The sequence below is a fragment of the Rhodnius prolixus genome, unplaced genomic scaffold (genome assembly GCF_049639745.1).
Source record: "Rhodnius prolixus isolate KJV_2025 unplaced genomic scaffold, Rpr scaffold_8, whole genome shotgun sequence".
Taxonomy (NCBI): Eukaryota; Metazoa; Arthropoda; class Insecta; order Hemiptera; family Reduviidae; genus Rhodnius; species Rhodnius prolixus.
This window is the reverse complement of record NW_027411593.1, coordinates 12,425,263-12,440,970: the sequence shown is the minus strand read 5'-3', so window position 1 is coordinate 12,440,970 and position 15,708 is coordinate 12,425,263. Positions and strand designations below refer to the sequence as shown.

Here is a 15,708-nt window from a genome sequence, read left to right as displayed (position 1 = left end):
GACGGTTTGCAGCTGTTTCAGAAGAATCCGCAGGACTTTAAGCGTCGTTTCGTCACTGTGGATGAAACATGGATACATCACTACACTCCTGAGACCAAAGAACAATCTAAACAATGGGTTACCAAGGGGGAATCTGCGCCAAAAAAGGCGAAGACAGTTCCTTCGGCCGGAAAGATTATGGCCACTGTCTTTTGGGATTCGCAAGGAATAATCCTCATCGACTATCTGGAAAAGGGTAAAACTATTACAGGTGCATATTATTCATCGTTATTGGACCGTTTGAAAACCGAGCTGCAAGAAAAACGCCCACGATTGGCCCAGAAAAAAGTCCTTTTCCATCACGACAACGCACCAGCTCACACCTCAGCAGTTGTGGTCGCAAAATTAATGGAAATAGGGTTCCAACTCGTTTCACATCCCCCCTATTCTCCAGACTTGGCTCCCTCGGACTACTATTTGTTCCCCAATATGAAGAAATGGCTGGCGGGAAAAAGATTTTATTCAAACGAGGAGGTGATTGCAGAAACGAATGGCTATTTTTCAGACTTGGACAAATCCTATTATTCGGAAGGGATCAACAAACTAGAGCAGCGTTGGACGAAGTGTATAAGCCTAAAAGGAGACTATGTTGAAAAATAAAAAAGGTTTACCCCAAAAAATTAAGTAGTTTGTATTTTTGCACAGACTTTTCAAACGACCCTCGTATTTGAGGTTTCTCTAGGTACATTGAAAAGTTTTTAGCTCATATATTTGACAATAATACAGAGTGAGAACAGAATATCGCAAGACGTTTCACTGCAAAGAAGAGCCCACAACTTGGGCATTGTTGACACAAATAGTTGGGTCTATCAAGTACTTCTGCAGATTGCTATTATGAGTTTGAATGTTGCTAGACTACCTGTAGAAAAGCCAAAAGCTCTGAAGAAGTAACCTAGTTTCAAATTAAATTATACTATTGGAAATAACAAGTTTTCAATTCTACCTTCCCAACAAGAGATCACAAAATCATAATTCAATTCATTTACAGAATTTTAGGGCCCAGGATAGCCGTGACCTGCTAATCTATTGTTAGTTAGTGGGTTCAATTCCCGGTCTAGGCCTTGGATTTTATTTAATGGTGAATGTAAGAACTTTGTAGTAATTCACCAGTTGGACGAGTAAAGCCTGCGTGAAATTAATTTACAAAATATCCTAAGAGTGGAATATCAAATAGAATTTAAAGAGTACAACAGAAATATTGTAGAAACACGAACTGTGCGGATTCATCTTCAGCATTTGCATTACCAAGCTAAAGTGATGGGCATCGCCTTATGAGTAGAATAAGGCAAAAATAGTTAAAACTGGATTGGCCTAAAAAAAAGAGAGAGGAAAGTTAATTAACCAAGATGAATACGATTTGTAAACAGGTTTACAGACTCCAGTAACTGCCAGTAAACATGAACTTTACGAGACGATATTTATATATCCAGTTGACAATCCGGGAGGTCTCGGCACTAGATCGTAGTTCGCCGTGTGCTCTCTAGGCCACAATTATTTCACAGATTCTCTGCTGTGTTCATTCTCTTTTTCTCTCAAATATATATATTTTTTACAACTTCTTGTTCTACTGATTCTAGACATATATATGTTAGTAGGAATTCCGCATCATTTACTTTTCACTACTTCTAGTTCTCTCATTTAGGGACTTTTAAGGGCTGCCAAGAAATCTCTTCTTTTTTTTACATATTTATTTATTTACTTATTTATTTTACCTATTCAAGAATTGTTAGATGTAAAATTTATATTTTTGGTAGTTGTTCAAATAACGTATAAAGGCCACAGTTGATTTATGACTACTCGCTCTTAGCATATTTTTATATAATACATTTTTTTTGGAGATTTATATGCTGTCTCTTTTTCATGAGCTTTTTTTTTTTTTTAAACTACAAAAAAAACTATTTTTTTTATTTGCATCATTATAAAACTTTTGAATTAATATAATAAATATTTACACAATCAACTTAACTTTAAAGATACAAGTACTAGGCGTTTCTACAGCGGATTGCAATTGCCATGCTGTTTGGAAACAGAGACAGGATTATTGATTAAGGCCACAGAAAACTGTTTACACTTTTTAAGGAACTTCATCCATTGTTCATTAGATATTGCCGTTGCTACGTGATGGTAATTATTATGAATCTCTTGCCCGAAAATTTATAGGCAAGCAGTTACTAATAAAGTTCAAAATTTCTTTTCAAATAACTTGCTTTCATGCGAGAAAAAAGTTTTAAAGCGAAAGCAATTAACTTAACTTTCATTAATGGAGGTCTGAGCCAGACTCCACTAGCATTGCACCCCGATCTTCAAAATATCCGATGCAAAACAAAATATGTACTGCAAAACTGGCGCGGAACTTATAAGATATTTGATGTTGTTGAAACCAGTAGTCAAGCAGAAGAAGATACGTGCTTAAGAGTGAATACTCTTTTGTAGGGGACACGAAAGCATGTTAAGAAATGATTAGTCTAGTTGAAACTACAGAACTAATCTTGAAAAACAACTATGCTAATGCATATCAACTTGAAGTTTGTGGGTTTTATGAATATTAAAACTGAAAACTGATGTAGTGTAGGCCTTTTGTCTTATAACTACGCAAGAAATTAAATGGTTTATTTGGTTTAATAGGAAAATAATTTTTAGCGATCTTCAGACTGTGAACAGTTGAACAATTTATCTAATTCAGCTCGTTCCAAAAATCAAGCGTTATGTCTCTTTATGAATAATTGAATACAACAATTTAGCGGAAATCTTCCAAGTCATTATAGTAAAAAAACCATTCAGTAACGATGTACTTCCGTTTGAACAGAAATTAGATCATAATCTTCATAAAAGTTTAGGCTCAGTACAATTTTTTGGGTTTTTTAGGTTTTCAGTTCAGTAAAACATTTCTCACACTGAGGTTCCACATACTTAAAACTGATTTCAGGGAAACTGAACGACCAGAATGGAGAATATAAAGTAAGTATAGAGGAGAGAGTTGAATTAAGTTAATATTTAAATGATGAACTATAATTGCCAATGATTATAATAATAAGAAATGATGATAACATTATTTCTAAGTTAGGACAATCTAAGACCCGCTTAATGGATATTGAAGACAGGCACTTGCCAATTCTAGTTTAAAGCTATATAACAGGGGAATATTTTACCCCTTGTGAAAAATAGAGTGTGGTGTAATTGTATCCGAGAGCTATGTGCCCCTCCTCTTAAGAATTATTACTATATATAGTAAACAATGAGCACATCCAATGATGATTACTTAGACACAATTAAATTACGTTTTCCCCCCCCACTCAAAGCTCTATATGACGACCTACACCCTTAACATGATTATCAAAATTGTGACAAAGGGGTGGTGACGCAGAGCCTTGCCTACCGCCAGCCGTTTACTATCATTCTGTGACATATTTTAACGAGCTTTCTCAGCCATACTTCCCGTCGTCAACTTGATGGAGAAAGAAGAAACTTATTGCTGGTTTGGTATCCAACTTTGTACTTAGCCGGCATCACGGCCGCACAATTGTATAAAGTAGGAGGGGTCTTTTCACCCTAAAATGTTTTTAAGAAACTGCACTTAGTCGGAAATGGAATTATTATGGAAATCGTTTAAGTTTTCCACTGAGTTTATCCAGAAAAGTATATCCAGAAGGAAGGCGTATAACTTGTGATTATTAAATTATTGTTTTAATAAGACAATACCAAAGAAAAAATTAAGTTAATAAAAATTATTAATAGCAAATGGTATATCCAGCTGAGGAAAATTGAGAACCAGCATACTAAAGAAAAAATCAGAAGCAATCATTGCCAGTATTTTCCTATGAACCAGAACTATAGAACGGGTTATGAGACCACTGGAAATATGAAGGAAATGTAAAGCTCCCAAATTTATTACCATCAAAACTCAATCTAAAATTTAACTAGAAAGCGAGAACTATGCATAATTGAAGTATTAAATGCGTCCATATAATACTAAAAGTACAGGAGATATTGCAATTCGAAATATGAAGGAGATGTAAAACACTCAAACTTTGTCACCTTATATCTCCTTCATGAACACAGCTAGAAAGCGGGAATTTTGCACAATTGTAGACGTAAACAAGTTCTAGAATGGCCCATATTCCGGTAGAGATTACACCAATAGGACAGGAGATATAGCAATTCGAAATATGAAGGAGATGTAAAACACTCAAACTTTATCACCTTATATCTTCTTCACAAACACAGCTAGAAAGCGGGAATTCTGCACAATTGTAGAGGTAAACGAGTTCTCGAATCGCCCATAATCCGGTAGAGATTACACCAATAGGACAGGAGATATAGCAATTCGAAATATGAAGGAGATGTAAAACACTCAAACCTAATCACCTAGTATCTTCTTCACAAACCCAGCTAGAAAGCGGGAATTCTGCACAATTGTAGAGGTAAACGAGTTCTCGAATCGCCCATAATCCGGTAGAGATTACACCAATAGGACAGGAGATATTGCAATTCGAAATATGAAGGAGATGTAAAACACTCAAACTTTATCACCTTATATCTTCTTCACAAACACAGCTAGAAAGCGGGAATTCTGCACAATTGTAGAGGTAAACGAGTTCTCGAATCGCCCATAATCCGGTAGAGATTACACCAATAGGACAGGAGATATAGCAATTCGAAATATGAAGGAGATGTAAAACACTCAAACCTAATCACCTAGTATCTCCTTCACAAACCCAGCTAGAAAGCGGGAATTCTGCACAATTGTAGAGGTAAACGAGTTCTCGAATCGCCCATAATCCGGTAGAGATTACACCAATAGGACAGGAGATATTGCAATTCGAAATATGAAGGAGATGTAAAACACTCAAACTTTATCACCTTATATCTTCTTCACAAACACAGCTAGAAAGCGGGAATTCTGCACAATTGTAGAGGTAAACGAGTTCTCGAATCGCCCATAATCCGGTAGAGATTACACCAATAGGACAGGAGATATAGCAATTCGAAATATGAAGGAGATGTAAAACACTCAAACCTAATCACCTAGTATCTTCTTCACAAACCCAGCTAGAAAGCGGGAATTCTGCACAATTGTAGAGGTAAACGAGTTCTCGAATCGCCCATAATCCGGTAGAGATTACACCAATAGGACAGGAGATATAGCAATTCGAAATATGAAGGAGATGTAAAACACTCAAACCTAATCACCTAGTATCTTCTTCACAAACCCAGCTAGAAAGCGGGAATTCTGCACAATTGTAGAGGTAAACGAGTTCTCGAATCGCCCATAATCCGGTAGAGATTACACCAATAGGACAGGAGATATAGCAATTCGAAATATGAAGGAGATGTAAAACACTCAAACCTAATCACCTAGTATCTTCTTCACAAACCCAGCTAGAAAGCGGGAATTCTGCACAATTGTAGAGGTAAACGAGTTCTCGAATCGCCCATAATCCGGTAGAGATTACACCAATAGGACAGGAGATATAGCAATTCGAAATATGAAGGAGATGTAAAACACTCAAACCTAATCACCTAGTATCTTCTTCACAAACCCAGCTAGAAAGCGGGAATTCTGCACAATTGTAGAGGTAAACGAGTTCTATAATTGCCCACATTTCAGCAGAGATTACACCAATAGGACAGGAGAAATTGCAATTCGAATTATGAAGGAGATGTAAAACACTCAAACTTTATCACCTTATATCTTCTTCATGATTACAGCTAGGCAGCGGGGATTCTGCACAATTGTAGAGGTAAACGAGTTCTATAATTGCCCACATTTCTGCAGAGATTACACCAATAGGGCAGGAGAAATTGCAATTCGAAATATGAAGGAGATGTAAAACACTCAAACTTTGTTACCTTATATCTTCTTCCAGAACACAGCTAGAAAGCGGGAATTTTGCACAATTGTAGACGTAAACAAGTTCGAGAATGGCCCATATTCCGGTAGAGATTACACCAATAGGACAGAAGATATAGCAATTCGAAATATGAAGGAGATGTAAAACACTCAAACCTAATCACCTAGTATCTTCTTCACAAACCCAGCTAGAAAGCGGGAATTCTGCACAATTGTAGAGGTAAACGAGTTCTAAGTCGTCCACATTTCCACAGAGATTACACTACTAGGCCCGGAAATATTGCAATATAAATTATGAAAGAAATGTTAAGCTTCTGAACTTACGAGGGCCGCGGGTTTGCCCCACCTGACTTGAACTAACAGTTGAGCGGCTGAAACTTCTGATACGAGAAATATTCGTAAGTAAGGAAGCCTAGATACAGTTGCTTGCTGAAGAATAAGAGAACACATCTGCGGAACGAAAGTGAAATAAAAGAAATCTTTATCAGAGTTATTCAATAGTAGTAAGAATTCAAAAAGAACTTTTTGTCAAAAATACAAGATACACTTGGGTAATGCTTTATTGATCACATCTTATAAGAAACACGAGTCCATTATCCTTCTAAATGGGCAGCATAATATATGATTACATGCCACGTTAGGTTCTTTACATAAATGCTTGGCGAACAGCTCGTAAAGGTCAAGTGAGGAAGCGTGTGTGTTAATATTACTGGCGAGAATCGAGCCAACCCTCTTAGCTTTTATCCTCTCCTGGCCAGCGCAACCGCAGGCTTCGTCACTTTCTAATTAAGTGCAAATCTCATCAAGATTATGGCGCGTGTGCACTGGCCGCTTGTTTCCAGCAAATCAAACGTACTTCTATTAACACTTAATAACTCGGTAAGCAGGGAGCCTTGGATATTAATCAGCGGTTTCACACTTGTTTTTTTAATCCACGTATTTGAAACAAACCAGTAATTTGCCTTGTAATTATTAGTTAAATCTAAAGATCCTTATTCTTAAAAAACACTACGTAATTATGAGTGGCTAAAATAAGAATTGAAATTTATAAAGAAATAACTTTAGCAGTGGCGTATCCGTAAATTTGTAATACATTTCTTTATTCTTGTTTGTATTTGTCAAAAATTCAGGCAAAATAACTACACTGCTGCATTATTATTCCAAAGGGAAGAATTGCCGTTTTCAGTAATAATTTGTTGCCTACCTTTCGGCCTAGAGACTACATAATCTTCAGGACTATGGGACATATTTACAAATCAAATTAAATTTTAATCGGGTTCTGTAAATATGTTCCACAGCCCTGAAGATGACCTAGTTCATCTTGAAAGCTTGGAATTAAAACAAAAAATTATTAATGAATTTGGATTAATAATTCAGTCACCAAAACAGCACCCTACAATATATTATTATTTATTAAAATATCGCTCTTTAGAGGCTAGGAGCCTTTTTTCAGTGCACTGTCGGCCTCTAGGAAGTGTCCATCTTGTGAAAGACAGCGGACAAAGATGTACGTATAAGAAGGTTAGTATAAAGAGAAAATCTAAGCGTAAGCAGTTGGAATTGATCTGGGAGCTCCGCGTGTGTGTCTAGTGCCTTGAATACGGGTGCCTAATCACCATGGAGTGCTCAACGCTTATCAGACAAATTTGTTAATTGTTAAGTCTGTGAAAAGACAGAGAACTGCAGAATCAAAGTAAGTAAGAAAGCTACTTTTAATCTTTAATCTTCTTGAATCAGCCAAAATAAGTTTTCATAGAAAAATAAAACCTCCTCCTCTTAAAAGAATTATGAGGAATACTTACGATGACTCACAGGAAAGAGGAATAGTGCAAAAAATTTGCTAAATAGCTCAGAATTACGACCAAACTATACATTTACTAGTAGAAAAATTATTTCTATAATTTCTCAGTAATAAACAATACTAGGCGCAATTTCAGTCATTATTTTGTAGAAAAAACCAAGTGATAATAGATTTAAATGAACAGATAAAAAATAGTAAATAGTGCTAAATACAGTGTAGTAATAGATCTGTAGTGGAGGAACTAGTCAAGTTTATTACAGACGATTGATTTTCCAAGTATTAGTAAATAGTTATGTTTTTAGTTAATAGTTTTTAGAAAAACAAAAAAAAGCAAGAGTTAATTACTAAAACAAACTATATTTAAAAGTAATTTCCACCCTTTTAAAGGGCAATTTTCTTAATAATAAAAAACATTTACAGCTTTTTTCTTTTCTTTTATGAAAGTTCTTTTACATTAAAGAGAATAGTTTGAAAAGTTAATAAGAGTTCACTCCACTTAAAGAATTCAGTGAAAGTTAAGCATCTGAATGTAAATAGAATATTTCGAGATTCAGAATTTATTTAAATTTGTTGTCTAAACAGCTTCATGATAATAATGTAAAAGAATGTGAATAATATGATCAGAATAGGTATTAACCAGGAGGGTTCGCCTTGTGGTTTAACCTAGTTCTGGTAATGTATGTGAATGAAAAACTGTAATAGGTATTTGGGTTTTCCAAAGAAATAATTAAGAAAAATCGTAGAATTGGTTATTAACACACAAAAAAAACGAATATCTTGTAGAAAGATAAATTAAATTGTATGAGATCATGAACTTAGATTGCTCCGTAAATATAACGAATCAGAAACTAGTTTTAAACGGATTAAAGACAAATTTTAAAGATTAAATTGTTTGAATTACTTTCAACAAAGCACTAATTAGAATAAAACGTTTTAAGAGGAGCTGAAATTTCACTCAGTTTTAAATTAGCTCTTCCCTCTCACTCACTCTCTGTCCAAGTTGATTGCGTCATTATTATGACAATGGTGAAGTCACAAAGAAGTAGCAGTGATTCGAAGCAAACCAGTGGCGAATACCTGGCCACTATCCGAGCAATACCCTTTCATGACCTGTGAGTTACTTAGGACAACATGCGTCATAAAATTCCATCACACTATGGCCAATGAAAAAGACAAAATTCCTCCAGATCTTGCTTCGTAATTGGCCACGATTGATCCTGACCAGGCCACAGCCTTATTATAAAGGCCCTCTTTATGGGGCATGGTAGACTTAAAAATATCTCGTACAGTGTGTTCTACAGTATGTGTGGCAACCCAGAGTCGGCGGGACAGAGAGGATAGATCTTTTTTATCCGCAAAAAAAGAATGGTAGGAAAACTCTGATCCTTGTAAAAAAGGAGGGATTGCATTACTAGAACTATTAGGGATAGTATCTTAGGGCTGCATTGCCATAAGCTCTAAAACTTAACTCAGATCTCCCCACAATCCCTTTAAAACTGTACCTGAAGTTATGCTTAAAGTACCTAAATTAAGCTATTTCAGACGAAGTCGCTAATTTTGGAAAAAAAAAAATATTTTGTGAAGACCTCAAAATAAAAGATTTTAACGCTACAACAACATGAACTTACCTAGATAGTATTTTTGAGACACAGCCATGAGAAACCCTAAGCTGTCTAGAAATATCACAAGGTCTCACACCGTTATGGGCTAATTCCACTATCCTCTGACGGACTACATCGGGTAGCGGCCTGCCGTTGACAAACACTCCACCCAACTGGTTCACACCTCCATGACCTGCAACATCACCGTCATCATCTAAAACAATATTATATATCATTTAGCAACAGGAAATTGCAAAAAATATTATTAAATAATTAATTTACTTAATAGCTCTCTTCCGTTTGTTTTAGTATATTATTTACCAACTCATCTTGATTGTGCGGGATTTTTTCTTAATGATATTTGATTTCTCCTTTGTTTTCATTTAATTTCTATTTAGCAACTTATTCTTCAATTTTGGCTTTAGAGTAAGATAAGACATTTCAAACAGGTAGCCTTCGAAGAAGAACTAACAGATGTTACCTCTCGTTTTACTATAAACTACAAAGATCTATTTGAACAAAGCCAGTTCAGATGATCTGAAAGCTTCAAAATGCCAAAGGCCCTGGGCAAATAATAATTTTAATTATCTTAAAAAAGTTAATTTTTTTTTGCGTTGGCGCTATAAGTAACAATGATAACAGAGTAAAGAATGAAGCAAACGATTGGAGAAGTTACCCTGTGGTAACACTCCAAAACATTAGACTGTAAGTCCACTCTCTTCACTTGAGAGGAGATCACGAGGCCACTGTCTTTTAAGACGTCTTGTCGGGTTTTCAGGAAGAGGTCTAGAAGAAAGATTTTGAGCTAGAGGATTTATATGAGATTGCTGGCTGAAGTGGAGTTTTCTGTATCTTGTTTTAGCAACTTGTGTAACAAAAGGAATGTTAAGGTCAGTGTGTATAGTCAGGTTGGAGACATGAAATGGAGCGTTTACGATAGTTCGAAGTATTTTAGATTGAAGGAGATTGAATCCTTTGGAGATTGGAGCGCTTGGTTGAACCCCACAGCTCTATTCCATACAGCCCAGATGGGTTTCAAAATAGAAGTATAAATTAGTCTTTTGTTGTCCAGAGAAAGTTTAGATCTATCGTCTAAGAGTCTTTTGAGTAGTCTTTTTAGTTCTGTTCTTTTAAGTCTAGTTTGGGGGTTAAATTCCTAACAGTATTATTCGATAAACTTAAAATAAAAATTGATCTCCCATTACTTCAGTAAGATGAACCCCTAAACCTCCTGCCTTTTTGCAGAAATGATACAAATAACTTTACAAAATAAATAAATTAAAAAAATATATCTCGTGAAGGCCTACTTCATTAAAATTTCCATAAATATGGTCTCCTAAATCTTATTTATTTTTGCGACACCGAGGATTTCAGAATAATGTTGAACACTCGTCCCTCATTAATGGCTGGAATGATATCCTCAAATACACAGATGTTATTAGTCCAGTAATTGTGAACACAGGAAATTAAGTTTGTTTAGGTATGTTGAATTAGTTCAATATTTCCGGGCACTAATACCAATTTAACTGACAAATATTTTTTTTGTTGTAGTGAATGTAATCAAAAGAAATTTTAATTACTGACAAAAATAAAATAAAAGAACATGCAAGACATTTTTTTGTTTTTTTGTAAACATTGTTGTGTGTGAAATATCTGTAGTAAAAAATCTGGGCAACAAAGTAGTATGGCATGATTTTGTGGTCGTGAGTGTTGATTACAAGCTAACATGAATATGTATTAGACACAACTAACTCACTGCTAACTAAATAATGTACGTACAGACGTACACACAACCAGTTTGAACGGTGAAACGTCACTCTGATATGTATACCTTTTTACTGCATGCTACTATTTAGGCTAAAAAACGGATATATTAGGTCGCACTGTTCTTGAATGTGTCTTACTTTATTGCACAGATGCAGTAAAGTCCATTTTACTGCACTAGTTGTGGAAATAATTAGTCTGAGCTAAGAAGCTGTTTAATAATTCATTAATAATAAGAATTGATTATAGATTATTCACACTCTAATAGCAGAGGACAATGTAGAATGTAAAGAAGCAGCTGTAAAACTCGCCTATGCTACGCTGGAAGATGCGACCTCATACAGACTCTATGTAAACAAAGGAAAAAAAACATACGGTAGCTATCAATAGGCCAAAAATCTTTGGGAAACAGCAAATTGGATAGCTTTTTTTTGAGGGCGTAAGGTGTATTAAATATAATTGGTACCATCCTCAGGTATTAGAATCAGGCGAGCATCAGCATTAAAAACAGGCCAGAAATAGAGATCTGATGGCATTTAGAAAGATTTTCAGGAAATAAGAATATCTTCCAGACTGGTTCCACTCCAAGATCTACGGTCTGGATACTTGGACGCTGGAGTAAAACAGAGGGGCTGACTTCCTACGTCTGTTAGAGAAGAGTCATGAGTAGCATTTTTGGTTTAATATTAGAAGATGGTTCCTTTTTGCAATAGTTAAAACGCTGACTGTTAGGAAGAAGCCAAAATTTGGCCTTTAACCAAAATACAGACTGTATAGGTAACACATACTGGTTCATCACCAGATCTTGAAGAAGAATGAACGCCCTAAAACGTGTACGATGGTTACTCTGGAAGAATTAAAAGGAAGAGACCAATGTCCTGCAAGGACATAGAGGCACAGAATAAGCAAGTCAAGATCACCGATAATTAAACTTAAGATTTTAAATTTTTTATCAGAAATCCGGATTATAAAAAAAGTAAAGAAATAAACTGCTCTTTTTTGAAATCCAGTTAACATTGCGTAAAACTGTTCACACATATTTGTTTGGATGTTATTTCTATAGATCCGCAATTTTTTCGTTTTCAAGCTAGTAAAGCTTCTTGAAACTCCCACACTAGACTTAAAAGAACAGAACTAAACAGACGCTATCGACTACTTAAAAGACAGACGATAGATCAAAACTCTCTCTGGTCAACAAAAGACTGATTTACACTTCTATTCTGAAACCCATCTGGGCTTATGGAATAGAGCTGTGGGGTTCAACCAAAAGCATAAATCTCCTAAGGATTCAATCTCTTCAATCTAAAATACTTCGAACTATTGTAAACGCTCCATTTTATGTCTCCAACCTGGACTGTACACACTGACCTTAACACAAGTTGCTAAAACACGATGCGGAAAACTCCACTTCGTCCTGCAATCTCATATAAAACCTCTAGCTCAAAATCTTTCTTGTAGAACTCTTCCTGACAACCCGACAAGTCGCCTTAAGAGACAGTGGCTTTGTGATCTCCTCTCTAGTGAAGAGAGTGACTAATATAGTTCCGTATTTTGAAGTGCTACTGGGTGACTGTTATTATTGTTACAGCGCAAATAAACGCAAAAAAATAAGTTAGTAAAGAATAAAAATAAAGATATAAATGTTACAATTGCAGGGCGTTAAGTTTCCTTGAGTTTTTAAGATACCAGATTTAATTGAACCAATTTTCTATCAATATATTTCGGAGTTTCAAAAGCAATGTCACTCCTTCAAAGGCATCAAAAACGAACGGATTTTTAAGAAGTCTTGCAGAAAACCCTTGGAGGTTTTAGAAGTTTAAAGTGGGATTAAAGGTACTTTACTTTCTTTAAAAGGTAGCAGAGTATTGGAATGATTAGTAAAGAAGTTAAAGTAGTTAATCTAATTATGGGTACTGTGGTGAAACGGTTCATTGTGGAAGTACAGTCTATATAAATGTATAATATAGGTAGGATAGCAGTTATATACTAAGGAGGTGAATGTTGGATGATGCCTTTACAATATGCTTTCTCCCTTTATGATTTACGGACATGGTCTGACAAAGGCTAAAGTCCTCTCCCTACAGTGAGCAGCTATTGTATAAGGGCGCCTCTACGCCCTTATGTATGTCCCTTACCTGCTGCTACCGTACCGCCTCGCTCATTGGCTCTAAAGTACACTCGCCACCAGCCCTATGCAACTGATACTCCTGTACCCCTAACCCTCTTGTTGGAACATCCGCGCTTACAACTTCTCTCTCCCTATTGGAACGGCCCTAACTTTCTACACACAGCTCCTCTATCTGACCTCTGCTTCATCACAACTCCCTATAATCTTGATTACAATTTAATGGTACCTAACTAATGTTTTCCGTTCTTGTACGGAACAGTAAATCTTAAGAGAAGTCTCACTGGTACATCAATGTTCTTATTTTATTATTCTACAAAATGTTAGGATTTGATTGTTAATTTAAATAAAAGTACCATTTGCAAACGTTTTCAGTAAAGTCTTCAATAATTTTTAAATTTAAACTTTAAACTTTCTTACGTGAATTCTTTAAAATTAAAGCCACAATATCCATATCAGTTGTAAAATATTTGATTAATCATTGCTTGCTCATCTCTTTATAACTCATAAACTTGAACCAAACACCTAATAAAAATTATGTACATTAATAATGCAATTATAAGAGAGCAACGATACGCAAGACGTAATTTGATAAACGAACTTTTTGCCTGGAAAGGTAAAAGAACAATCAGTACAGTTTGCCAATTCAAATGACCGTTAGATTTTTATTTTTATGGTAGGCCTTCGAGCTTTTCCGTGAGCCACTTATTCCTCAAAAAAGTTCAGCTCTCAGAGTGGAGAACAGTGCATGCCGAGAAACAGAAACATTACTTAACACGGAACTATTCGATCTCAATCGAACGAATGAGAATTTTCATTTTTGAAAGAAAGAATGAAAATAAATTTATTATCCTGGGACTATTGGTCTTCTTGGAATAAATACATGTACAGTTTGGGGGCCCTATTGGTTTGGCCTGTATTCTAGATATTTATATACAAGAAATAAGTAAGTCTTTACTAAAATAAGAATTATAATTATGGAAATAAATGAATTCAATTATTTCGGAGGAAGATGAGAAGAAATGAAATAATTAAACAGAAGGGATTTAAAGATGGAAAGGGTAGGCGCATGGCGGACAGATGAAGGTAAGAAGTTCCAGTTCCAGAAAGAGGTAGCGCGAACTAAGAAACATTTGTCAAACGAGATCTCGTATTACGAGAATGGATCGAGGATTTGAACTTGAAGAGTTGGAAAATATAAGATGGTCTTTGAAATTGGATAACTTGGAAAAGGAATGAAGCCAAAAAATAGTGGCGGCTGTGGTCAGTAGAAAAGCCACTTCAACTCATCGTAGTAGTGCGAAATGCGAGTGTCTCTGGGAATGTTGTAAATAAATCGTATGAAGCAGTTCATGAGGCGCATTCATGCGTACAGGTCATTATGAAAATAAGTTATTGAAACTATCGTATAAAACTAGTGAGAATAGAATTAATTAGTAGCCAAAAAAGAGGTTTTCCTCAACAGTCTTTCTGAGTAGTAAGGGAAATGAGGCAGGGCCTTGTCCTGAGAGAGAGAGAGAGATTCATTGTGGCTTTCATTAGACTTTTAGATGACCAACAATCGCTGGGAATAAAGGGTTCTCTAAATTCTTGGTACTCATTCACCTACCATGTAATGTAAGGTCGATGCATGCCTTCTCACATGAGCCAACGACGAATATCCTATGTATGTTTTGTCGGAAAGAAGAGCTGAGTTCTACTTGTTAGGCTACTGGTTCTTCTCTTTAAACGAATAACTTCCAAGGCTATTAAGTATTATTCAACAGACAAAACTCTAATTTTAGAACGGAAAACTAATTTGCACACATTGGTAAAATAGTTTGAATTGAAAATTAGATCAATGGGTTGTCAGCAGTGTAAGTGCTAATTGGTAACTATCCACAGCGGGTAGTGACCATTTTCCAGATAATTTCTTCTCAGGCAACTGATCTGAGTGGAAATTTCTGTTAAAGATGACATCTTTACTGACATATTTATGTCGAGCTCGTAGTGTAGAATGTAGAGAAAGAGGACGAAAAACCCCATCTAAGTTGAGACGGATTGTTGATGTTGCGAGAAGATTGTATTTAATCTTTGATATGTGGAAGAGCATAGAAAGAATCATTTTAGGGTTTTCATTCGGGAGTGATGGAGTCTTGGACGATTGGGTTTGGATCAGAACTATTTTCTAGAACTTTCATTGTCATCTCGGAGCTTTGGATTAAGCAAAAGTTGGTCTGTCCCCTCTACGAATAATGATGCTTTGAATTCTGCTAAATACATTGATTTATGGTAATAACGTACATAGGATTATAGAAAAATCAAAACTTTAGTAGTAATAAACTAGCTTAATGCTTCAAAGTGACATTTAAGGATTTGGAGAAGTAGCAAAAGAATTGAATTCAGAATGAGTAAAGAGAGACATTGATATAGCGACCGCCGGAAGTGAGTTTGTGGTCGTAGCTAACAGCCCCACTGGAGTTCTAAATGGCAGACACGCGGCCTATTTTCCTCCCTTTCAAAACTGGGAACCCCTTTTTTCTTTGGC

The 15,708-nt window shown here is 35.7% G+C and overlaps 1 protein-coding gene and 1 long non-coding RNA gene across 14 annotated transcripts in view; both read right to left on the bottom strand.

Moving 5' to 3' along the window:
- The window catches only part of LOC141450889 (uncharacterized), a 500,259-nt gene that overhangs the window by 66,362 nt on the left and 418,189 nt on the right, over window positions 1-15,708 (bottom strand). The gene's annotated exons all lie outside the window — the stretch shown is intronic.
- LOC141450870 (uncharacterized) overlaps window positions 1-15,708 on the bottom strand; it is a 250,752-nt gene that overhangs the window by 56,538 nt on the left and 178,506 nt on the right. For 10 of the 13 annotated variants that reach the window (XM_074121725.1, XM_074121733.1, XM_074121737.1 and 7 more), the window contains one exon: window positions 9,320-9,506. In XM_074121725.1, coding sequence (XP_073977826.1) covers window positions 9,320-9,506 — 187 coding nt within the window. The remainder of the gene's footprint in view (window positions 1-9,319; window positions 9,507-15,708) is intronic. The other 3 variants (XM_074121732.1, XM_074121734.1, XM_074121735.1) reach the window with 1 other exon arrangement.